The sequence below is a fragment of the Bombina bombina genome, chromosome 4 (genome assembly GCF_027579735.1).
Source record: "Bombina bombina isolate aBomBom1 chromosome 4, aBomBom1.pri, whole genome shotgun sequence".
Taxonomy (NCBI): Eukaryota; Metazoa; Chordata; class Amphibia; order Anura; family Bombinatoridae; genus Bombina; species Bombina bombina.
This window is the reverse complement of record NC_069502.1, coordinates 316726165-316751238: the sequence shown is the minus strand read 5'-3', so window position 1 is coordinate 316751238 and position 25074 is coordinate 316726165. Positions and strand designations below refer to the sequence as shown.

Genomic DNA, 25074 nt, shown 5'->3' with positions numbered 1-25074 from the left:
TCTAATAGCTTAAAGAGATATTAACAGTGAATAAATACTAGAAGTAATTAAATATTTAAAGCAAAGATTAACCTTAGAATAATATGTAATGTATTTTTTACAATTAGATTATTTGTTTAAATATCGAAGATATAAGTGTAAAGGTTTAGTTTCTATAAAGTACTTTAGTTTCTATAAACTAATAGATGCCACCATATTTGAACTTGTTTCAACTTTTCTATCTCTTCTTCTTTGGACAATTATGGATATATGTAAATCAGGCTAATAAAATATACTGTTCAAACAAGCTTGTGTGTTAGATAGTTACTTAAAAAAGGGACAGTCCAAAATAAACTTTCATTATTCAGATAGGGCATGTCATTTTAAATAACTTTCCAATTTACTTTTATCATCAATTGTGCTTTGTTCTCTTGGTATTCTTAGTTGGAAGTTAAACCTAGGAGGTTCATATGCTAACTTCGTAGACATTAAAGGCCGACTCTTTTCTGAATGCATTTTGACAGTTTTTCACCACTAGAGTGTGTTAGTTCATGTGTGCTATATAGATAACTCTGTGATCAGAGTTACCTTGGAGTCAGCACTGATTGGCTAAAATGCAAGTCTGTCAAAAGAGCTAAAATAAGGGGGCAGTTTGCAGAGGCTTAGATACAAGATAATCACAGATGTAACAAGTGTATTAATATAACTGTGTTGGTTATGCAAAACTAGTAATGAAAGTATATTTCAAAGTTTTTTTACTCACAATTCAACATTTTATATCACAGTGTCTTACTTTTTTTTATTCTTTATTTATAAAGTGCCAACAGATTCCGCAGCGCTGCCCATGGCTACAAAGATAAAAGTACAACGGAGAAACAATACAATAAAAGACAACATTTTACAGACAAATACAGGGGGAATTGAGGGCCCTATTCTCCTGGGAACTTATGGCTAGATTTGGAGTTTTGTCGGTAACAACCCGAAAAGCTAACGCCGGCTTTTTTCTGGCCGCACCATAAAAATAACTTTGGTATTGAGAGTCCACATAAAGGCTGCGTTAGGCTCCAAAAAAGGAGCGTAGAGCATATTTAACGCAGCTTCAACTCTCGATACCAGAGTAGCTTACGCAAGCGGCCAGCCTCAAAAACGTGCTCGTGCACGATTCCCCCATAGGAAACAATGGGGCTGTTTGAGCTGAAAAAAAACCTAACACCTGCAAAAAAGCCGCGTTCAGCTCCTAACGCAGCCCCATTGTTTGGCTATGCGGAAACACTTCCTACGTCTGCACCTAACACTCTAACATGTACCCCGAGTCTAAACACCCCTAACCTTACACTTATTAACCCCTAATCTGCCGCCCCCGCTATCGCTGACCCCTGCATATTATTATTAACCCCTAATCTGCCGCTCCATAAAAATTATCCCTATGTACCCCTAATCTGCTGCCCTAACATCGCCGACCCCTATATTATATTTATTAACCCCTAATCTGCCCCCCACAACGTCGCCTCCACCTGCCTACACTTATTAACCCCTAATCTGCCGACCGGACCTGAGCGCTACTATAATAAAGTTATTAACCCCTAATCCGCCTCACTAACCCTATAATAAATAGTATTAACCCCTAATCTGCGCTCCCTAACATCGCCGACACCTAACTTCAATTATTAACCCCTAATCTGCCGACTGGAGCTCACCGCTATTCTAATAAATGTATTCCATCAGCCAATCAGAATATTCCTACCTTAATTCCGATTGGCTGATAGAATCCTATCAGCCAATCGGAATTCGAGGGACGCCATCTTGGATGACGTCCCTTAAAGGAACCGTCATTCTTCAGTTGGACGTCGCCGGAAGAAGATGGGTCCGCGGTGGAGGTCTTCAAGATGAAGCCGGTCATCATCGGATGAAGATAGAAGATGCCGCTTGGATCAAGATGGTTGCCGGTCCGGATCACCTCTTCTTCCCGGATAGGATGAAGACTTTGGAGCCTCTTCTGGACCTCTTCAGCCACCGGATGATGGATCGCCAGCCCCCGCTTGGGTTGGATGAAAATTTTGGAGCCAGGACCGATCGGTGATACCTGGTGAGGTGAAGACAAGGTAGGATGATCTTCAGGGGCTTAGTGTTAGGTTTATTTAAGAGGGGTTTGGGTTAGATTAGGGGTATGTGGGTGGTGGGTTGTAATGTTGGGGGGGGGTATTGTATGTTTTTTTTTACAGGCAAAAGAGCTGAACTTCTTGGGGCATGCCCCGCAAAGGGCCCTGTTCAGGGCTGGTAAGGTAAAAGAGCTTTGAACTTTAGTAATTTAGAATAGGGTAGGGCATTTTTTATTTTGGGGGTCTTTGTTATTTTATTAGGGGGCTTAGAGTAGGTGTAATTAGTTTAAAATTGTTGTAATATTTTTCTTATGTTTGTAAATATTTTTTTATTTTTTGTAACTTAGTTCTTTTTTATTTTTTGTACTTTAGTTAGTTTATTTCATTGTAGTTATTTGTAGCAATTGTATTTAATTTATTTATTGATAGTGTAGTGTTAGGTTTAATTGTAGGTAATTGTAGGTATTTTATTTAATTAATTTAATGATAGTATAGTGTTAGGTTTAATTCTAACTTAGGTTAGGATTTATTTTACAGGTAATTTTGTAATTATTTTAACTAGGTAACTATTAAATAGTTCTTAACTATTTAATAGCTATTGTACATGGTTAAAATAATTACAAAGTTGCCTGTAAAATAAATATTAATCCTAAAATAGCTACAATGTAATTATAATTTATATTGTAGCTATATTAGGATTTATTTTACAGGTAAGTATTTAGCTTTAAATAGGAATAATTTATTTAATAAGAGATAATTAATTTCGTTAGATGTAAATTATATTTAATTTAGGGGGGTGTTAGGGTTAGACTTAGCTTTAGGGGTTAATACATTTATTAGAATAGCGGTGAGCTCCAGTCGGCAGATTAGGGGTTAATAATTGAAGTTAGGTGTCGGCGATGTTAGGGAGGGCAGATTAGGGGTTAATACTATTTATTATAGGGTTAGTGAAGCGGATTAGGGGTTAATAACTTTATTATAGTAGCGGTGCGGTCCACTCGGCAGATTAGGGGTTAATAAGTGTAGGCAGGTGGAGGCGACGTTGTGGAGGGCAGATTAGGGGTTAATAAATATAATATAGGGGTCGGCGGTGTTAGGGGCAGCAGATTAGGGGTACATAGCTATAATGTAGGTGGCGGCGCTTTGCGGTCGGCATATTAGGGGTTAATTATTGTAGGTAGCTGGCGGCGACGTTGTGGGGGGCAGATTAGGGGTTAATAAATATAATACAGGGGTCGGCGGTGTTAGGGGCAGCAGATTAGGGGTACATAAGTATAACGTAGGTGGTGGTCGGCAGATTAGGGGTTAAAAAAATGTATTCGAGTGTCGGCGATGTGGGGGGGCCTCGGTTTAGGGGTACATAGGTAGTTTATGGGTGTTAGTGTACTTTAGAGTACAGTAGTTAAGAGCTTTATGAACCGGCTTGGGCCCAAAAAGCTCTTAACTACTGACTTTTTTCTGCGGCTGGAGTTTTGTCGTTAGATTTCTAACGCTCACTTCAGACACGACTCTAAATACCGGAGTTAGAAAGATCCCATTGAAAAGATAGGATACGCAATTGACGTAAGGGGATCTGCGGTATGGAAAAGTCGCGGCTGAAAAGTGAGCGTTAGACCCTTTTTTGAGTGACTCCAAATACCGGAGTTAGCCTAAAACCAGCGTTAGGAGCCTCTAACTCTGGTTTTCACGGCTAACGCCAAACTCCAAATCTAGGCCTTACAATCTAGGGGCACGATCAAATATACGGCGCAGGTTTCGGCGCAAGCGTGAGAACCTGCGCTGTCCGTAATTTCACCTCACACATCGGGGTATTACATAAACCCCGCCGGCAGTTCATAAAGTGCTGTAAGTCGGATAAACTAGCAATGTCCAGAAATGAGCGTAAATTGAAATTTCTGGAGTCGCTAGTGACTTACGGCACTTTAGAAACTGCCGGCGCCTAAGAAAAGTAAAGAAAATAACAAATTTTCCTTAAAAGTCTAACACGTCTCCCAAAAATAAGCCCGACACATAAAACCCCTATATCCGCAATCTGTAATTCTTGCTTAAAGGGACAGTCTACTCCTGAATTTGGATTAGACTACCCCTTTAATTTATACTTAGTTTATTTTTATTTTAGAAGTATTGTAATTTTTTTTATATTTAATGGTAACTTTAGTATTTTGTGAATTAGCTAATTTTAGTTTATTTAGGGGGGGTTAGGTTAGGGGTTAGGTTTATTGCGTTGTGGGCCATGGCGGTTTAGGGGTTAATAGACTTTATTAGTTATTGCGGTGAGGGATTGCGGTTGACAGGTAGATTGACATTGCGCATGCGTTAGGTGTTAGTTTATTTTTGCAGGCATTTTCGGGAGTTACGGTGCTCCCATACTCAGCGCAAGGCCTGCTACAGCTGCCTTTTATGGCGAGGTAAAAATGGAGTAAGATTTCTCCATTTTTGCCACATAAGTCCTTGCGCTGGATATTGGATACCGATTTACGACGCAGTCCCATGTTAGCCAATGGGAGTAATAATTGCGAGCGACGGATGAAATATATGCGCATAACTTGTATGCTACGCCATATATGTAATACCAAAATCGCGTAAAATCTGGCGCCGTAGGATTTTGCGGGCGACGCTGCATATGTAATGGAGGCCTAGATGTTTAATATAGCTTTAAATGTGTAGTGAGATTTTTTTTTTTATTATCTAAAATAGCTCCTGCACGCTTACTTGAAAGAAAAAAAAATCTGTTATGTAGTTAACACTTTCTTTCTGCTGTACATCATTTCCATGTCTTTTTTAATGATTCACAATGTCTTTTCTAATTTCACTGTATATGCTGTTAGATCATTTCTACTGACTTTTTTTTCTATTCCTTTTAAATCATCAGGATAAATATAAACCCAGTGGGCGGACAGTACTTGGACCTCACAGGCAGAAGAATAAAAAGATGGAAATGGAAAAATGATGCATTTTCAAATAACTCTGTTCTTTTCAAACCAATCTTCATATCCTTGAACAACCAAGTTGGTGTCAGGATTCTGTCAAAAGAGAAAATATTAGTCACTTTCTTGGCAATGGGCAAGCAAGCTAAATTTAATATTGGAAGTAAAAGTCAAACAAAACAGGTATTTATATATTTATTGTATACCGCAAGAGAAAGAGTGTCTGAAACGCTTGTTAGTCTGTCCCCGCTGTGCATTAGAAGACTCTGTAGAAACATTGCAGTGTTATGAGGGGCTCTGGGGTTAAAATGGATTTTAGAAGCAAGAAGGTACAAATTGTGATGCTAATTTGCATACCATTACCCAGAATCACCTCTTCCACTAGTAGTAATGTTTGCTGAGCATTTCTATGGAAATAGTTACCTTCTTTGTTTAGATATGCAAATGGTCTGCATTACTTAATATAATTGTACTGATGGTAAAGAGGTCAACTTTTTGCTTACCGTATTTCATATGTTTCACATTAAAAAGCACTTTTCTACTCATGTTGATTTGCACAATATCAAAAGTCGTCATTTGAAATATATAACAGCAGATGGAGAGGTGTTTTAATAAACACAGCAAACAGTTCCACCATCACATTGATAGGGTGCAGTGCCTTTAGATAATATTCCATCAGAGGTGAGTAGTGTCAGCATTATTGTCAATTTAGCAGATGGAGAGGTAATTGAAAATTATATTAAGATATTGGCCCCTACTTATCAAGCCATCTACTTTCTTGCATTCGACGACACCAATACGCTCGCCTAACATCGCTGCTGCGGACCTGAATACGTTCGCCAAAATTATCAAGAAAGCTGTCAATAAGCCGCGCACCAAGTACGGTGCAATGAGCAGCGGACTATTGTTAACTAACAGTCATCGATCTCGCTGCTTATCGGCTTATTCGCAGCATTCTTGGTACCCTGTCACTAAGCACCCACACTATACTATAATGTTTTACCCCCTATACCGCCGCTCCCAGAGCCCACCGCACCTAAATAAAGTTATTAACCCCTAAATCACCGCTCCCGGAGCCCACTGCAACTCTAATAAATTTATTAACCCTGAAACCGCTGCTCCCGGAGCACACCGCAACTGGAATAAATATATTAACCCCTAAACCGCCGGTCCCGGAGCCCACCGCCACCTACATTATATGTATTAACCCATAAACCGCCTCTCCCGGACGGCGCCGCAACTAAATAAAATGTTTAACCCCTAAACCGCCGCTCCCGGACCCCGCCGCAACTAATTAAAATGTTTAACCCCTAATCTGAACCCCCTACACCGCCGCCACCTACATTAAATTGATTAACCCCTAATCTCCTGCCCCCAACGTCGCCGCCACTATATTACATTTATTAACCCCTAAACCTAAGTCTAACCCTAATCCTAACACCTCCTAATTTAAAGATAATTTAAATAAATCTAAATAAAAACTACAATTAACTAAATTAATCCTATTTAAAACTAAATACTTACCTGTAAAATAAAACCCTAACGGCTAGATTTAGAGTTTGGCGGCCAAAGGGGTGCGTTAGCTACGCGTGCTTTTTTCTCCAACATTGGTGTGTCCGGTCCACGGCGTCATCCATTACTTGTGGGAAATATTCTCCCCCACAGGGAAAGGCAAGGAGAGCACACAGCAAGAGCTGTCCATATAGCTCCCCCTCTGGCTCCGCCCCCCAGTCATTCTCCTTGCCGCTCTGAACAAGTAGCATCTCCACGGGGATGGCGAGGAGTTTGTGGTGTTAGTTGTAGTTTTTTATTTCTTCTATCAAGAGTTTGTTATTTTAAAATAGTGCTGGCTTGTACTATTTACTCTACAACAGAAAAGTGATGAAGATTTCTGTTTAAGAGGGCTATGATTTTAGCACAAGTAACTAAAATCCATTGCTGTTACCACGCAGGACTGTTGAAACTAGAGAACTTCAGTTGGGGGTAACAGCTTGCAGACTCATCTGCTTCAGGTATGACTAGTCTCCTAACAACACAGGCTAATGCTAGATGACAGTCATTTTTCCCCTCAGGGAAAACGGTAAGCCATTTTTCTTTCACCTCAGCAAAAAAGATAACAGGCTTCCCCTTTTTGAATTTTATGCTGGTAGACACTGTTAGGGGCCAAATCGATTGGTTTTTTTTCAATATCATGGCATATGAAATGTTTTATGAGCTCATATACACTTGGGGACGTTTTTTATTGATCTGGCTTGTTTTAGACACCTAAATCTAGTCAGGAAGGCCCCTTCACTCTAGTGTACTGAGGGAGGAGGCCTCATTTTGGCACTTCAGCTGCGCAGTTGATTTTCAAGGCAGTGCATGCAGTCTCATGTGAGAGTGTCCTGTGGCTCAGAAAGTGACTCCAGAAGGCTTATTTCTGTGGATGGTTGACCCCTAAGGAAGGTAAAAGCTACAGCAATGCTGTAGCAGGGATTGTGGTGTATAAAAACGGTTAAATCCAACAATTAGCTCCGGTTTGCTTGTTTTAAGAGATAGAGTCTCCATATTTGCTGTGCAATACTTTATAAGCATTAAGACACTGGGGTCCAAATTTCATAAAAATCGGATATTGCCTTCATAGTTTTTTGAACATTCAGAAATAAAGTGTGTCATTTTATTATTTAAAGAGACAGTAACGTTTTTGTTTAAAATCGTTTTTATTGCATTGTTTGCCTGCCTAAATCTGTTTAACATGTCTGGGCCATCAGATAACCTATGTTCTGTGTGTGTAGAGACAAATGTGGTTCCCCCTTCGAGTGTTTGTGATGATTGTGCCATAGCGTCCAAACAAAATAAGGACAGCTCTGTTACATTTTATAATGTTGCCCAAGATGATTTATCTAATGAAGGTAGTGGGGATAGTTCTACATCCTCTCCTTCTGTGTCTACACCAGCTTTGCCCGCGCAGGCGACACCTAGCGCGCCAGTGCTTATTTCTATGCAACAATTAACAGCAGTAGTGGATAATTCTATAGCAAATCTTTTATCCAAACTGCCAGCATTTCAGAGAAAGCGTGATTGCTCAGTTTTAAATACAGATAAAAAGGATGAACAATCAGACGCTGACGATGCCTTATCTATTTTACCCTCACATCAATCAGAATTGGCTGTGAGGGAAGGGCTGTCTGAGGGTGAAATATCAGACTCAGGAAAAATTTCTCAACAGGCAGAACCTGATATAGTAGCATTTAAGTTTAAGCTAGAACATCTCCGCGCTTTGCTTAAGGAAGTATTAGCTACTCTGGATGACTGTGATTCTATGGTAGTACCAGAGAAGTTGTGCAAATTGGACAAATTTTTAGAGGTCCCAGTGCACGACGATGCTTTTCCAATACCCAAGAGGGTAGCGAGCATAGTGGATAAGGAGTGGGAGAAGCCAGGTGTACCCTTTGCCCCACCTCCTATATTTAAGAAAATGTTTCCCATAATAGACCCTAGAAGGGACGCATGGCAGACGGTCCCGAAGGTTGAGGGAGCTGTTTCAACACTAGCGAAACGCACAACTATTCCTATAGAGGACAGCTGCGCTTTCAAAAATCCTATGGATAAAAAATTGGAAGGATTGCTTAAAAAGATTTTTGTTCAGCAAGGGTTCATCCTTCAACCAGCTACGTGTGTTATTACTGTCACTTCAGCAGCGTCCTTTTGGTTCGAGGAACTAGAAAGGTCGCTCCAGAAAGAGACTTCCTATGAAGAAGTCATGGACAGAATTCATGCATTAAAGTTAGCTAATTCCTTTATATTGGATGTTGCTTTTCAAATAACGAAATTGGCGGCGAAAAACTCAGGTTTTGCTATAGTAGCGCGGAGGGCGCTTTGGCTAAAATCCTGGTCGGCAGATGTGTCGTCCAAGACTGTTACTTAATATTCCTTTCAAGGGTAAGACCCTTTTTGGGCCGGAATTGAAGGAAATTATTTCAGACATCACTGGGGGTAAGGGCCATGCCCTCCCACAGGATAGGCCTTTTAAGGCTAAGAACAAGTCTAATTTTCGTTCCTTTCGCAATTTCAGGAACGGACCGGCTAATAACTCCACTGCCGCTAGACAAGAAGGTAACGCGGCCCAGCCCAAACCCGCTTGGAAGCCCATGCAAGGCTGGAATAAGGGTAAACAGACCAAGAAACCTGCTGCTGCTACCAAGACAGCATGAAGGGGTAGCCCCCGATCCGGGACCGGATCTGGTAGGGGGCAGACTATCTCTCTTCGCTCAGGCTTGGGCAAGAGATGTTTTGGATCCCTGTGCACTAGAGATAGTCTCCAAGGGATACCTACTAGACTTCAAGGGACTTCCTCCAAAGGGAAGATTCCACCTGTCTCGCTTATCTTCAGACCAGATAAAGAAACAGGCATTCTTACATTGTGTAAGAGACCTATCAAAGATGGGAGTGATAAACCCAGTCCCCTCCGGGGAACAAGGTCTAGGTTTTTACTCAAACCTGTTTGTGGTTCCCAAAAAAGAGGGAACTTTCAGGCCAATTCTGGATTTAAAGATATTAAACAAGTTCCTCAGAGTTCCATCCTTCAAAATGGAAACCATTCGGACAATCTTGCCGACAATCCAGCAGGGTCAATATTTGACTACCGTGGATCTAATGGATGCATATCTGCATATCCCAATCCACAAAACTCATCATCAGTTCCTGAGGTTCGCTTTTCTGGACAATCATTACCAGTTCGTGGCTCTTCCATTCGGTTTAGCCACCGCTCCCAGAATTTTCACAAAGGTGCTACTGTCCCTTCTAGCGGTCCTAAGGCCGAGGGTCATCGCTGTAGCACCTTATCTAGACGACATCCTAATCCAAGCGTTGTCTCTTTCCAAAGCAAGGGCCCACACGGACATTGTGTTGGCTTTTCTCAGATCTCACGGGTGGAAGGTGAACATAGAAAAGAGTTCACTGTCATCGTCCACAAGGGTTCCTTTTCTGGGAACAATAATAGATTCTGTGGAAATGAAGATCTTCCTGACAGAAGTCAGAAAGTTAAAGCTTCTAAACGCTTGTCGAGTTCTTCATTCTATTCCTCAACCCTCCATAGCTCAGTGCATGGAAGTAATAGGACTAATGGTTGCAGCAATGGACGTGGTTCCTTTTGCTCGAATTCATCTAAGACCATTACAGCTGTGCATGCTCAATCAGTGGAATGGGGACTATACAGACTTGTCTCCCCGAATTCAAGTAGACCAGGTAACCAGGGACTCACTTCTCTGGTGGTTGACCCAGGATCACCTGTCTCAGGGAATGAGTTTCCGCAGACCAGAGTGGGTCATTATCACAACCGACGCCAGACTCTTAGGCTGGGGCGCGGTCTGGGACTCCCTGAAAGCTCAGGGTCTATAGTCTCGGGAAGAGTCGCTTCTCCCGATAAACATTTTGGAACTAAGAGCAATATTCAATGTGCTCCTGGCTTGGCCTCAGCTAGCGGAAGCCAGGTTCATAAGATTTCAGTCGGACAACATAACGACTGTTGCGTACATCAATCATCAGGGGGGAACAAAGCGTTCCCTAGCGATGAAGGAAGTAACCAAGATCATCCAATGGGCAGAGAATCACTCCTGCCATCTATCTGCTATTCACATCCCAGGAGTAGACAACTGGGAGGCGGACTATTTGAGTCGTCAGACTTTCCATCCGGGGGAGTGGGAACTCCACCCGGAGGTCTTTGCTCAGTTAACCCAATTATGGGGCATTCCAGACATGGATCTAATGGCGTCCCGTCAGAACTTCAAGATTCCTCGTTACGGGTCCAGATCCAGGGATCCCAAGGCGATTCTAGTGGATGCATTAGTGGCGCCTTGGTCATTCAACCTAGCGTATGTGTTTCCACCGTTTCCTCTCCTTCCCAGGCTCATAGCCAGGATCAAACAGGAGAAGGCCTCGGTGATTCTGATAGCTCCTGCGTGGCCACGCAGGACTTGGTATGCAGACCTGGTGAATATGTCATCGGCTCCACCATGGAAGCTACCTTTGAGACAGGATCTTCTAGTACAAGGTCCATTCGAACATCCAAATCTAGTTTCTCTGCAGCTGACTGCTTGGAAATTGAACGCTTGATTTTATCCAAGCGTGGGTTTTCAAATTCTGTGATAGATACTCTGGTCCAAGCCAGAAAACCTGTGACTAGAAGGATTTACCATAAAATATGGAAAAAATATATCTGTTGGTGTGAATCCAAGGGATTCTCCTGGAGTAAGATTAAAATTCCAAAGATTCTCTCCTTTCTCCAAGAAGGTTTGGATAAAGGGTTGTCAGCTAGTTCTCTAAAAGGACAGATTTCTGCTTTATCTGTCTTGTTACACAAACGATTGGCAGCTGTGCCAGATGTATAAGCTTTTGTTCAGGCTTTGGTTAGAATCAAGCCTGTTTACAGACCCATGACTCCTCCTTGGAGTCTAAATTTAGTTCTTTCAGTTCTTCAAGGGGTTCCGTTTGAACCTTTACATTCCATAGATATTAAGTTATTATCTTGGAAAGTTTTGTTTTTGGTTGCTATTTCTTCTGCTAGAAGAGTTTCTGAATTATCTGCTTTGCAGTGTAATCCACCCTATCTGGTTTTCCATTCAGATAAGGTTGTTTTGCGTACTAAGCCTGGTTTTCTTCCAAAAGTTGTTTCCAACAAGAATATTAACCAGGAAATAGTTGTTCCTTCTCTGTGTCCGAATCCAGTTTCAAAGAAGGAACGTTTATTACACAATTTAGATGTTGTTCTTGCTTTAAAGTTCTGTTTAGAAGCAACAAAAGATTTTAGACAAACCTCATCTTTGTTTGTCGTTTACTCTGGTAAGAGGAGAGGTCACAAAGCTACTGCTACCTCTCTCTCTTTCTGGCTGAAAAGCATTATCCGATTGGCTTATGAGACTGCCAGACGGCAGCCTCCTGACCGAATCACAGCTCACTGTACCAGGGCTGTGGCTTCCACATGGGCCTACAAGAACGAGGCTTCTGTTGATCAGATATGTAAGGCAGCGACTTGGTCTTCTCTGCACACTTTTGCCAAATTCTACAAATTTGATACTTATGCTTCTTCAGAGGCTATTTTTGGGAGAAAGGTTTTGCAAGCCGTGGTGCCTTCCATTTTGGTAACCTGATTTGCTCCCTCCCTTCATCCGTGTCCTAAAGCTTTGGTATTGGTTCCCACAAGTAATGGATGATGCCGTGGACCGGACACACCAATGTTGGAGAAAACAGAATTTATGCTTACCTGATAAATTACTTTCTCCAACGGTGTGTCCGGTCCACGGCCCGCCCTGGTTTTCCTAATCAGGTTGAAAAATGTTTTCTTTATACACTACAGTCACCACGACACCCTATGGTTTCTCCTTTTTCTCCTAACCGTCGGTCGAATGACTGGGGGCGGAGCCAGAGGGGGAGCTATATGGACAGCTCTTGCTGTGTGCTCTCCTTGCCTTTCCCTGTGGGGGAGAATATTTCCCACAAGTAATGGATGACGCCGTGGACCGGACACACCGTTGGAGAAAGTAATTTATCAGGTAAGCATAAATTCTGTTTTTCCCCCGCACCTTTTAAATACCGCTGGTATTTAGAGTTCACAGAATGGCTGGGTTTTCAGTGCGTTAGGCTCCAAAAAGGGAGCGTAGAGCATAATTTACTGCAACTCTCGATACCAGCGGTGCTTACGGATCAGCCAATAGAATGCAAGCTCAATCTGATTGGCTGATCGGATCAGCCAATCGGATTGAACTTGATTCTGATTGGCTGATTCCATCAGCCAATCAGAATTTTCCTACCTTAATTCCGATTGGCTGATAGAATCCTATCAGCCAATCGGAATTCGAGGGACGCCATCTTGGATGACGTCCCTTAAAGGAACCTTCATTCTTCAGTTGGACGTCGGAAGAAGAGGATCGGTCCGCGCTGGAGGTCTTCAAGATGGAGCCGTTCCTCATCGGATGAAGATAGAAGATGCCGCTTGGATCAAGATGGTTGCCGGTCCGGATGTCCTCTTCTGCCCGGATAGGATGAAGATTTCTTCCCGAAGATGGACTTCTTCATTTGCCGGTTGGATCCAGACTTCAGCCGGAGGATGGACGTCACTCTTCAGCCCCCGCTTGGGCTTGAAGGAAGATTTCGGAGGCTCTTCTGGACAGATCGGGACCCGGTGTGGTGAAGATAAGGTAGGGAGATCTTCAGGGGCTTAGTGTTTATTTAAGGGGGGTTTGGGTTAGATTAGGGGTTTGTGGGTGGTGGGTTGTAATGTTGGGGGGGTATTGTATGTTTTTTTTTTTTTACAGGCAAAAGAACTGAATTCTTTGGGGCATGCCCCGAAAAGGGCCCTTTTCAGGGCTGGTAAGGTAAAAGAGCTTTTCTATTTTTATTTTAGAATAGGGTAGGGCATTTTTTTTATTTTGGGGGGCTTTGTTATTTTATTAGGGGGCTTAGAGTAGGTGTAATTAGTTTAAAATTGTTTTAATATTTTTCTAATGTTTGTAAATATTTTTTTATTTTTTGTAACTTAGTTCTTTTTTATTTTTTGTACTTTAGTTAGTTTATTTCATTGTATTTATTTGTAGGTATTTTATTTAATTTATTTATTCATAGTGTAGTGTTATGTTTAATTGTAGGTATTGTATTTAATTAATTTATTGATAGTGTAGTGTTAGGTTTAATTGTAGATAATTGTAGGTATTGTATTTAATTAATTTAATGATAGTGTAGTGCTAGGTTTAATTGTAGATAATTGTAGGTATTGTATTTAATTAATTTAATGATAGTGTAGTGTTAGGTTTAATTGTAACTTAGGTTAGGCTTTATTTTACAGGTAATTTTGTAATTATTTTAACTATTTTATCTATTAAATATTTATTAACTATTTAATAGCTATTGTACCTGTTTAAAATAATTACAAAGTTGCCTGTAAAATAAATATTAATCCTAAAATAGGTACAATATCATTATAATTTATATTGTAGCTATATTAGGATTTATTTTACAGGTAAGTATTTAGCTTTAAATAGGAATAATTTATATAATAAGAGTTAATTTATTTCGTTAGATTTAAATTATATTTAACTTAAGGGGGTGTTAGTGCTAGGGTTAGACTTAGCTTTAGGGGTTAATCCATTTATTAGAGTAGCGGTGAGCTCCGGTCAGCAGATTAGGGGTTAATACTTGAAGTTAGCTGTCGGCGATGTTAGGGAGGGCAGATTAGGGGTTAATACTATTTATTATAGGGTTATTGAGGCGGGAGTGAGGCGGATTAGGGGTTAATACATTTATTATACTAGCGGTGAGCTCCGGTCGGCAGATTAGGGGTTAATTATTGTAGGTAGCTGGCGGCGACGTTGTGGGGGGCAGATTAGGGGTTAATAAATATAATATAGGGGTCGGCGGTGTTAGGGGCAGCAGATTAGTTGTACATAGGGATAACGTAAGTGGCGGCGGTGTACGGAGCGGCAGATTAGGGGTTAAAAAATTTAAATATAGTGGCGGCGATGTGGGGGGACCTCGGTTTAGGGGTGCATAGGTAGTTTATGGGTGTTAGTGTACTTTAGAGCACAGTAGTTAAGAGCTTTATAAACCGGCGTTAGCCCAGAAAGCTCTTAACTACTGTCTTTTTTTCTGCGGCTGGAGTTTTGTCGTTAGATTTCTAACGTTCACTTCAGCTACGACTCTAAATACCGGCGTTAGAAAGATCCCATTGAAAAGATAGGATACGCAATTGACGTAAGGGGATCTGCAGTATGGAAAAGTTGCAGCTGGAAAGTGAGCGTTAGACCCTTTAATGACTGGCTCCAAATACCAGAGGGCGGTAAAAACCAGCGTTAGGAGCCTCTAACGCTGGTTTTGACGGCTACCGCCCATCTCTAAATCTAGGCCTAAGTTAGCTACAATATAACTAATAGTTACATTGTAGCTAGCTTAGGATTTATTTTTATTTTACAGGCAAGTTTGTATTTATTTTAACTAGGTAGAATAGTTATTAAATAGTTATTAACTATTTAATAACTACCTAGTTAAAATAAGTACAAATTTACCTGTAAAATAAATCCTAACCTAAGTTACACTAACACCTAACACTACACTATAATTAAATTAATTACCTAAACTAACTACAATTAAATACAATTAAATAAAATTAACTAAAGTACAAAAAAAACACTAAATTACAGAAAATAATAAAATAATGACAATTTTTATAAACTAATTACACCTAATCTAATCCCCCTAATAAAATAAAAAAGCCCCCCCAAAATAATAAAAATCCCTACATTGCCCCAAAGTAATCAGCTCTATTACCTGTAAAAAAAAAAAATACCCCCCCAACATTACAACCCACCACCCACACACCCAAACCTACTCTAAAACCCACGCAATCCCCCCTTAATAAAACCTAACACTACCCCCTTGAAGATCACCCTACCTTGAGACGTCTTCACCCAGCCGGGCACAAGTGGTCCTCTAGAGGGGCAGAAGTCTTCATCCGATGCGGGCAGAAGAGGTCCTCCAGACGGGCAGAAGTCTTCATCCAGGCAACATCTTTTATCTTCATCCATCTGGCGAGGAGAGGCTCCATCTTGAATACATCCGACTAATGAATATTCCTTTAAATGACGTCATCCAAGATGGCGTCCCTTGAATTCCGATTGGCTGATAGAATTCTATCAGCCAATCGGAATTAAGGTAGGAAAAATCCTATTGCCTGATGCAATTACTTTGGGGCAATGCCCCGCAAAAAGCCCTTTCAAGGGCTATTTGTAATTTAGTATAGGGTAGGGATTTTTATTATTTTGGGGGGCTTTTTTATTTGATTAGGGGGATTAGATTAGGTGTAATTAGTTTTAAAAAAATGTAATTATTTTATTATTTTCTGTAATTTAGTGGGTTTTTTTGTACTTTAGTTAATTTTATTTAATTGTAGTTAGTTTAGGTAATTAATTTAATGATAGTGTAGTGTTAGGTGTAATTGTAACTTAGGTTAGGTTTTATTTTACAGGTAAGTTTGTCTTTATTTTAGCTATGTAGTTATTAAATAGTTAATAACTATTGTACCTAGTTAAAATAAATACAAACTTGCCTGTAAAATAAAAATAAACCCTAAGCTAGCTACAATGTAACTATTAGTTATATTGTAGCTAGCTTAGGGTTTATTTTACAGGTAAATATTTTGTTTTAAATAGGAATAATTTAGTTAATGATAGTAATTTTATTTAAATTAATTTAAATTATCTTTAAGTTAGGGGGTGTTAGGGTTAGATTTAGGTTTAGGGGTTAATAAATTTAATATAGTGGCGGCGACGTTGGGGCGGGAGATTAGGGGTTAATTTAATGTAGGTGGTGGCGAGGTCTGTGAGCGGCGGTTTAGGGGTTAAACATTTTATTTAGTTGCGACGGGGTCCGGGAGCAGCGGTTTAGGGGTTAATACATTTATTAGAGTTGCGGCGGTATATGGGGGGGCAGATTAGGGGTTCATAAGTATAATGTAGGTGACGGTGAGCTCCAGAATCGGCGGTTTAGGGGTTCAAAACTTTATTTAGTTGCGGCGGTGTGGGGGGGGGCAGATTAGGGGTGTTTAGACTCGGGGTGTCAGACTCCCATTGATTCCTATGGCATCCGCCGCCTCCAGGGCGGCGGATTGAAAACCAGGTACGCTGGGCCGGAATAGTGCCGAGCATACCTGCTAGTTTTTTTATAACTAGCAAAAGTAGTCAGATTGTGCCGAACTTGCGTTCGGAACATCTGTAGTGACGTAACCATCGATCTGTGTCCGACTTATTCCGACGGATCGTATGTTACGTCACTATATTCTACTTTTGCCTGTCTGTAGGGTTTGATAACTACGGCAAATCAAGCTCGCCACAAATACGCTGCGGAATTCCAGCGTATTTGCGGTTGACAGCTTGATAAGTAAAGGCCATTGAATGTAAATATATAATAACAGGTGAAATATTCTTGTTTTGCTTAGTTTGCTTCATCAACGTATGTATTGAGTAACTCAGATATATTTCTGTCCCATTAGAATATCTTGTATAGCATTATTTGTTTGTATCTTTCTTTTAACCTGTGATCTTCATAATAAGTACTGTTTTACTGTAGGTTAACCTTACAAATATAGCTCCCAAGTGCTCCTTATTTTGGAAATTTACAATAATAGGCAATACAGTAGATTTCATAAGGTGAGAGCTTTTATTCTAATGAAAGACATTTACCCAAATTCTATATAAAACTAGAATTGCAGATTATGTAGAGCAGTGATGGCCAACATCCTAACACATGGGAGCTGCATATCAATATTGTAGAAGCCATAGGAGCCACGTATAACTTTGTCTATTAAACACACATTAAACACACAAATAATAATATATTGTCTAGTGGTACAGGGCCAGATTTAGGTAAGGTTTCAGGTTCCTGATGCCTGATGTTCTCCCATCTAAAGGGCTCTCCTGAGCTCTAACCACCTTGTTTGCCCACCCAAGCATACCTTTCTTTCCTAAGATATGGTGAGTCCACAGGTTCAGTAATTACTGTTGGGAATTTCGCTTCTGGCCAGCAGAAGGAGGCAAAGAGCACCACAGTTAAACTGCTAAGTATCACTCCCTTACCCACCACCCCCAGTCATTCTCTTTTCCTTCGGTGCATGGAGGAGGTGAAGTTTAGGTGTCTGAAGAATTTTTTTAATTAAATCTACAAGAAAGTTTTGCGGTTTAGCCTTATTCCACATCATTCCTTGCAGTCGGGTAGTGATGGCTTTAAAGAAGTTAGGAACTTGTTACAGTATTCCTAAACATTGCAGCCCTACTTTAGAAAGCCAGAGTTGTCTACTCTGTTCTTTCTTTTTCAAAGGTCTCTGTGCGGAACTGTGTCCTCTCATATATTGTAACTGTCTACATGTCGGTGTAAGGATACTTTGTGGTATGAATGTATTCCTAAACTTCTGTGGATCACAACTGCAGAAATAGAATAGTTAATGTATCACTTGGCATGAGATCAAATATATCCAAAAGATCCTTGGCTGCTTTAAGTTAATTTAATATATAGTAATGTGGAACAAGTAGTATAATATGTATCAACTACTTATTAATATGCATACTCAGCAAGGAATACTTCAGAAACTGTTTACTAGTTAGCAGAGTATGTATGATTACCCGTAGACAAACCCTGAATCTCCTATACAGCGTGATTGCTGTTTCACTGTGCCTGTAAGTATGCTCCAACGGATCACTTCTCCTCGATACAGATGACGTAGGTAGATCTCACGTAAGCGACTGAGAGGATGAAGTCATGTCAGTGGGCGTCACAGAGTTCCGCTATCACGGAGCGGTAGATTCAGAGTCAAGGAGTACCTCCGTAATACAGGATAAGGAGTTTCTTTGTCGATTTAGGAGATAGGTAAGTTTGTAGAGAACAGCACAAAGTGAACAGAATTCCTATGATGAACAAAGTCCTTGGAAGTTAACGCTGAAATAACAAACTTTGTGATTCAGGACAGGAGTATACTCAGCAAAGTGTAAAGCAAAAGTCCTCAATTCCTGAATATACTTTTAAGGAAATCCAGGTAGTATGAACTTAGTGATCTTGAGCTGTGAACCACTATGGCTGTGTTCCTTGCTTGAACAAAATAACAAAGCACCTGTTAGACATCAAGGTAGCAGTTAAGTAGGGAGAGGGGGTTGGATTAACACGCAGCAGTGTGACAGCCTGGTCCTAAAGGGAAAAGGATATAGAATCCTTACAGCCGGACAGTGGAGCAGGTAAGTGTTTTTTCTTCCAGTTGGGGAGACCATGCACTTAACAAATTAAAAGACACTGCTTTTTTTATTGGGACATAGATAATCCTGTTGTATGGGTTACACTGGAGCATGAAACAAGCACTTTATCACGTGTGAGACTAACATTTAAACTCTTTTTAAAAGAAAGGATTTATTTTCTGATACATATTTACTTGATAAAACAATACAAGTTTAAACTGAAAGTAAGGCAGAATTTACTATTTCAGCAGCTTATTCATTTCCCCATTGCTTTAAAATAAAACAATGCAACATTTTAAACGGTCAGGTTTGAAAAAACGGTTATTTCTGGTACTCAGTGTACCAGAAGGTAGTGCCTCTCTGTGTCGTGGGAGTAATTTGAGCTCGGCAGTTGCGGTCACATGACCGGCTTTACTTCATAATGTTTCTGAGGAAAAAGTAATTTCTCTTGTTGTGTATCCAGTCCACGGATCATCCATTACTTGTGGGATATTCTCCTTCCCAACAGGGAGTTGCAAGAGGATCACCCACAGCAGAGCTGCTATATAGCTCCTCCCCTCACTGCCATATCCAGTCATTCTCTTGCAACTCTCAACAAAGATGGAAGTCGTAAGAGGACTGTGGTGTTTTATACTTAGTTTATTTCTTCAATCAAAAGTTTGTTATTTTTAAATGGTACCGGAGTGTACTGTTTATCTCAGGCAGTATTTAGAAGAAGAATCTGCCTGTGTTTTCTATGATCTTAGCAGAAGTAACTAAGATCCTTTGCTGTTCTCACATATTCTGAGGAGTGAGGTAACTTCAGAGGGGGAATAGCGTGCAGGTTTTCCTGCAATAAGGTATGTGCAGTTAAAATATTTTTCTAGGGATTTAATTTGCTAGAAAATGCTGCTGATACCGAAGTAATGTAAGTAAAGCCTTAAATGCAGTGATAGCGACTGGTATCAGGCTTATTAATAGAGATACATACTCTTATAAAAGTGTATTTTAAAACGTTTGCTGGCATGTTTAATCATTTTTTATATATGTTTGGTGATAAAACGTATTGGGGCCTAGTTTTTTCCACATGGCTGGCTTGAATTTTTCCTAGAAACAGTTCCTGGAGGCTTTCCACTGTTGTAATATGAGTGGGAGGGGCCTATTTTAGCGCTTTTTTGTGCAGGAAATTACAGACACAGACATCCAGCTTCTTCCTGCATGATCCAGGACTTCTCTGAAGGGCTCAAAAGACTTCAAAAGTCGTATTAAGGGAGGTAAAAAGCCACAGTAGAGCTGTGGCAGTTGTTGTGACTGTTTAAAAAACGTTTTTCTCATTTGTTATTCCGTTTTTGGTATTAAGGGGTTAATCATCCATTTGCCAGTGGGTGCAATGCTCTGCTAACTTGTTACATACACTGTAAAAATTTCGTTAGTGTAACTGCCTTTTTTCACTGTTATTTCAAATTTGGACAAAATTTGTGTTTCTTAAAGGCGCAGTAACGTTTTTTATATTGCTTGTAAACTTGTTTTAAGTGTTTTCCAAGCTTGCTAGTTTCATTGCTAGTCTGTTTAAACATGTCTGATACAGAGGAACCTACTTGTTCCTTATGTTTGAAAGCCATGGTGGAGCCCCATAGGAGAATGTGTACTAAATGTATTGATTTCACCTTAAACAGTAAAGATCAGTCTTTATCTATAAAAGAATTATCACCAGAGGGTTCTGTCGAGGGTTAAGTTATGCCGACTAACTCTCCCCACGTGTCAGACCCTTCGCCTCCCGCTCAGGGGACGCATGCTAATATGGCGCCAATTACATCAGGGACGCCCATAGCGATTACCTTGCAGGACATGGCTGCAATCATGAATAATACCCTGTCAGAGGTATTATCTAGATTGCCTGAATTAAGAGGCAAGCACGATAGCTCTGGGGTTAGGAGAGATACAGAGCGCGCAAATGCTGATACTGCGTCACAGTATGCAGAACATGAGGACGGAGAGCTTCAGTCTGTGGGTGACATCTCTGACTTGGGGAAACCTGATTCAGAGATTTCTAATTTTAAATTTAAGCTTGAGAACCTCCGTGTATTACTTGGGGAGGTCTTAGCTGCTCTGAATGACTGTAACACAGTTGCAATTCCAGAGAAATTGTGTAGGCTGGATAGATACTATGCGGTGCCGGTGTGTACTGACGTTTTTCCTATACCTAAAAGGCTTACAGAAATTATTAGCAAGGAGTGGGATAGACCCGGTGTGCCCTTTTCCCCACCTCCTATATTTAGAAAAATGTTTCCAATAGACACCACTACACAGGACTTATGGCAGACGGTCCCTAAGGTGGAGGGAGCAGTTTCTACTTTAGCAAAGCGTACCACTATCCCGGTTGAGGACAGTTGTGCTTTTTCAGATCCAATGGATAAAAAATTGGAGGGTTACCTTAAGAAAATGTTTATTCAACAAGGTTTTATCTTACAGCCCCTTGCATGCATTGCACCTGTCACTGCTGCGGCGGCATTCTGGTTTGAGGCCCTGGAAGAGGCCATCCATACAGCTCCATTGGATGAAATTATTGACAAGCTTAGAACGCTTAAGCTAGCTAACTCATTTGTTTCTGATGCCATTGTTCATTTGACTAAACTAACGGCTAAGAATTCCGGATTCGCCATCCAGGCGTGTAGGGCGCTATGGCTTAAATCCTGGTCAGCTGACGTGACTTCAAAGTCTAAGTTACTCAACATTCCTTTCAAGGGGCAGACCTTATTCGGGTCTGGCTTGAAGGAAATTATTGCTGACATTACTGGAGGCAAGGGTCATACCCTTCCTCAGGACAGGGCCAAATCAAAGGCCAAACAGTCTAATTTTCGTGCCTTTTCGAAATTTCAAGGCAGGAGCAGCATCAACTTCCTCCACTTCAAAACAAGAGGGAACTGTTGCTCATTCCAGACAGGCCTGGAAACCTAATCAGTCCTGGAACAAGGGCAAGCAGGCCAGAAAGCCTGCTGCTGCCCCCAAGACAGCATGAAGGAACGGCCCCCTATCCGGAAACGGATCTAGAGGGGGGCAGACTTCTCTCTTCGCCCAGGCGTGGGCAAGAGATGTTCAGGATCCCTAGGCGTTGGAGATCATATCTCAGGGATATCTTCTGGACTTCAAAGCTTCTCCTCCACAAGGGAGATTTCATCTTTCAAGGTTATCAGCAAACCAGATAAAGAAAGAGGCATTCCTAAGCTGTGTGCAAGATCTCCTAGTAATGGGAGTGATCCATCCAGTTCCGCGGACGGAACAGGGACAGGGGTTTTATTCAAATCTGTTTGTGGTTCCCAAGAAAGAGGGAACCTTCAGACCAATCTTGGATCTAAAGATCTTAAACAAATTCCTCAGACTTCCATCATTCAAAATGGAAACTATTCGGACCATCCTACCCATGATCCAAGAGGGTCAGTACATGACCACAGTGGACTTAAAGGATGCCTACCTTCACATACCGATTCACAAAGATCATCATCGGTTCCTAAGGTTTGCCTTTCTCTAGACAGGCATTACCAATTTGTAGCTCTTCCCTTCGGGTTGGCCACAGCCCCGAGAATTTTTACAAAGGTTCTGGGCTCACTTCTGGCGGTTCTAAGACCGCGAGGCATAGCGGTGGCTCTGTATCTAGATGACATCCTGATACAGGAGTCAAGCTTTCAAATTGCCAAGTCTCATACAGAGATAGTTCTGGCATTTCTGAGGTCGCATGGGTGGAAAGTGAACGTGGAAAAGAGTTCTCTATCCCCACTCACAAGAGTCTCCTTCCTAGGGACTCTTATAGATTCTGTAGAGATGAAAATTTACCTGACGGAATCCAGGTTATCAAAACTTCTAAATGCTTGCCGTGTCCTTCATTCCATTCCCGTCAGTGGCTCAGTGCATGGAAGTAATCGGTTTAATGGTAGCGGCAATGGACATAGTGCCATTTGCGCGCCTGCATCTCAGACCGCTGCAATTATGCATGCTAAGTCAGTGGAATGGGGATTACTCAGATTTGTCCCCTCTACTAAATCTGGATCAAGAGACCAGAGATTCTCTTCTCTGGTGGCTATCTCGGGTCCATCTGTCCAAGGGTATGACCTTTCGCAGGCCAGATTGGACGATTATAACAACAGATGCCAGCCTTCTAGGTTGGGGCGCAGTCTGGAACTCCCTGAAGGCTCAGGGATCATGGACTCAGGAGGATAACCTCCTCCCAATAAATATTCTGGAGTTAAGAGCAATATTCAATGCTCTTCTGGCTTGGCCTCAGTTAGCAACCCTGAGGTTCATCAGATTTCAGTCGGACAACATCACGACTGTGGCTTACATCAACCATCATTCCTTGCGATGTTAGAAGTCTCAAAGATAATTCGCTGGGCAGAGTCTCACTCTTGCCACCTGTCAGCGATCCACATCCCAGGTGTAGAGAACTGGGAGGCGGATTTTCTAAGTCGTCAGACTTTTCATCCGGGGGAGTGGGAACTCCATCCGGAGGTGTTTGCTCAATTGATCCATCGTTGGGGTAAACCAGAACTGGATCTCATGGCGTTTCGCCAGAACGCCAAGCTTCCTTGTTACGGATAGATGCTCTAGCAGCTCCTTGGTTCTTCAACCTGGCTTATGTGTTTCCACCGTTTCCTCTGCTCCCTCGGCTGATTGCCAAAATCAAGCAGGTGTAAGGATAAACAGGATTTGTTTTCTTTACTGTTGCCTGTTACTATTCTTTAGATAGTTTACTGATTCTCAGCTGTAAACCTTAAGTAAGTTTTGTACCACTGTCTATTTATGGCAAGTTTTATCTTGAAGAAATGCCTTAATAAGAAGTGGATTTGATAAGAAGATTGAAATATAACCACTGTGTGATTACAATATGCAAGGTAAGTATTTTCTGAGTTCAGAATACAAACTGAGGTGAGGTTGTCAGAATTGACTAACAAGTAATGCGTGCTGAATCAGGAATGATCGATAAGTAGAAAGCAGTCCGCTTGTAGACAGAAGCTGTACTGTGTGAGGAGCGGAGACTGTCTTAAGGTTGCGATGAGATGGGCGTGTTTCAGGAGTAGCGTGTTTGACTGACATGTGACGTCACACGCTCAAGCTCCTACTGCTGTTCGGCGGCTCGCAAGCCGAAAGTTAAACAGGGAAGCGTCTTTTGTAAGTAGCTTTAAACAGCTTGTGAATAACTTGCAAAGAGTTTGGTTTTGCGGTTGAAGTCCTTATTTATATCTTGGTGGATATTTAGGCTTGTAAGAAGCGGAGGTGATGATCAGAATTATCCGTAGTTTGTGACAGCTTAAGAAGTCAGTGTACAGATGCTTGTAATCCAAAACATGTAGAGATACTCCGTATGCAATATCTCTTGACAAGCTAGAGGTTATCAGTATAAATCCAATGTGGATGCAGCTTAGCTCAGACTCAGACTTCTCAGAGTAAGGTAATCAAAATTACTAAGCACTAGGAACAGGGTGTGAACAGGATATAAAGGTAATGTAGGAGGGGTTAACTCAGGTAGGCAGGTGTCCATAGGAAATCCTGACATATTCCCCCCCTTAACAGACATGAGGATGTGTCAAGGACCAGGACGGTCTGGATACCGTCGATGAAATATAGAAACCTTTTTTTGGTGCATGTACATTCTGAGAGGGCTCCCAGGAGTCCTCCTCGGAAGAGTATCCAGCCCAATGCACCAAATATTGTAATTGATGATTCAGGATACGAGAATTAAGACTAGCATCCACTTCATATTCATCCAACTCAGGTAGAGCGGATGTAGGAGGTAAGATGACTCTCGGAGTCCTTGTTTGGTTGTAGGGTTTCAGCAAGGAGACATGGAACGTTGGATGTATCCGCAAGAAATCAGGTAGACGTAGAGTGATCGCGTTTGGATTGACAATGCTTGAGATCGGAAACGGTCCAATGAACTTTCCCCCTAATTTTTTACTAGGGATATTCAATTTTAGGTTTTTGGTCGATAACCAGACTAACTCGCCTATAGCGTAGTTGGGAGCAGGACGCCTACGAAGGTTGTAGTAGTGTGTTTGTCTTTCTTGTGCGGATGAGATATTCTCTTGTAAAGTTTTGTAGATGGTGGAAAAGTCTGCAGTGAATTCATTAGCAGTTGGACAAAGGGATGGAGAGTCTTCAGGTAATCCAGAACTTGGAAAAGAGATAGGATGGAACCCATAGTTTGCCTGAAAAGGAGTCAACTTAGTGGAATAATTTTGGGAATTATTAAAAGCAAATTCAGCCATCGGAAGGTAGGTTGACCACTGATTCTGTTGGTAAGAACAGAAGCAACAAATGTATTGCTCTAGCCATTGATTTACTCGCTCTACC

General features: G+C 41.3%; 1 protein-coding gene across 1 annotated transcript in view; it reads left to right on the top strand.

Moving 5' to 3' along the window:
- The window catches only part of ERICH6 (glutamate rich 6), a 310411-nt gene extending 286240 nt beyond the window's left edge, over positions 1–24171 (top strand). The window contains exons 10-11 of the mRNA XM_053711724.1: positions 4951–5188; positions 24106–24171. Of these exons, the coding sequence (XP_053567699.1) occupies positions 4951–5188; positions 24106–24171 (304 nt within the window). The remainder of the gene's footprint in view (positions 1–4950; positions 5189–24105) is intronic.
- Positions 24172–25074: the final 903 nt, after the last annotated feature.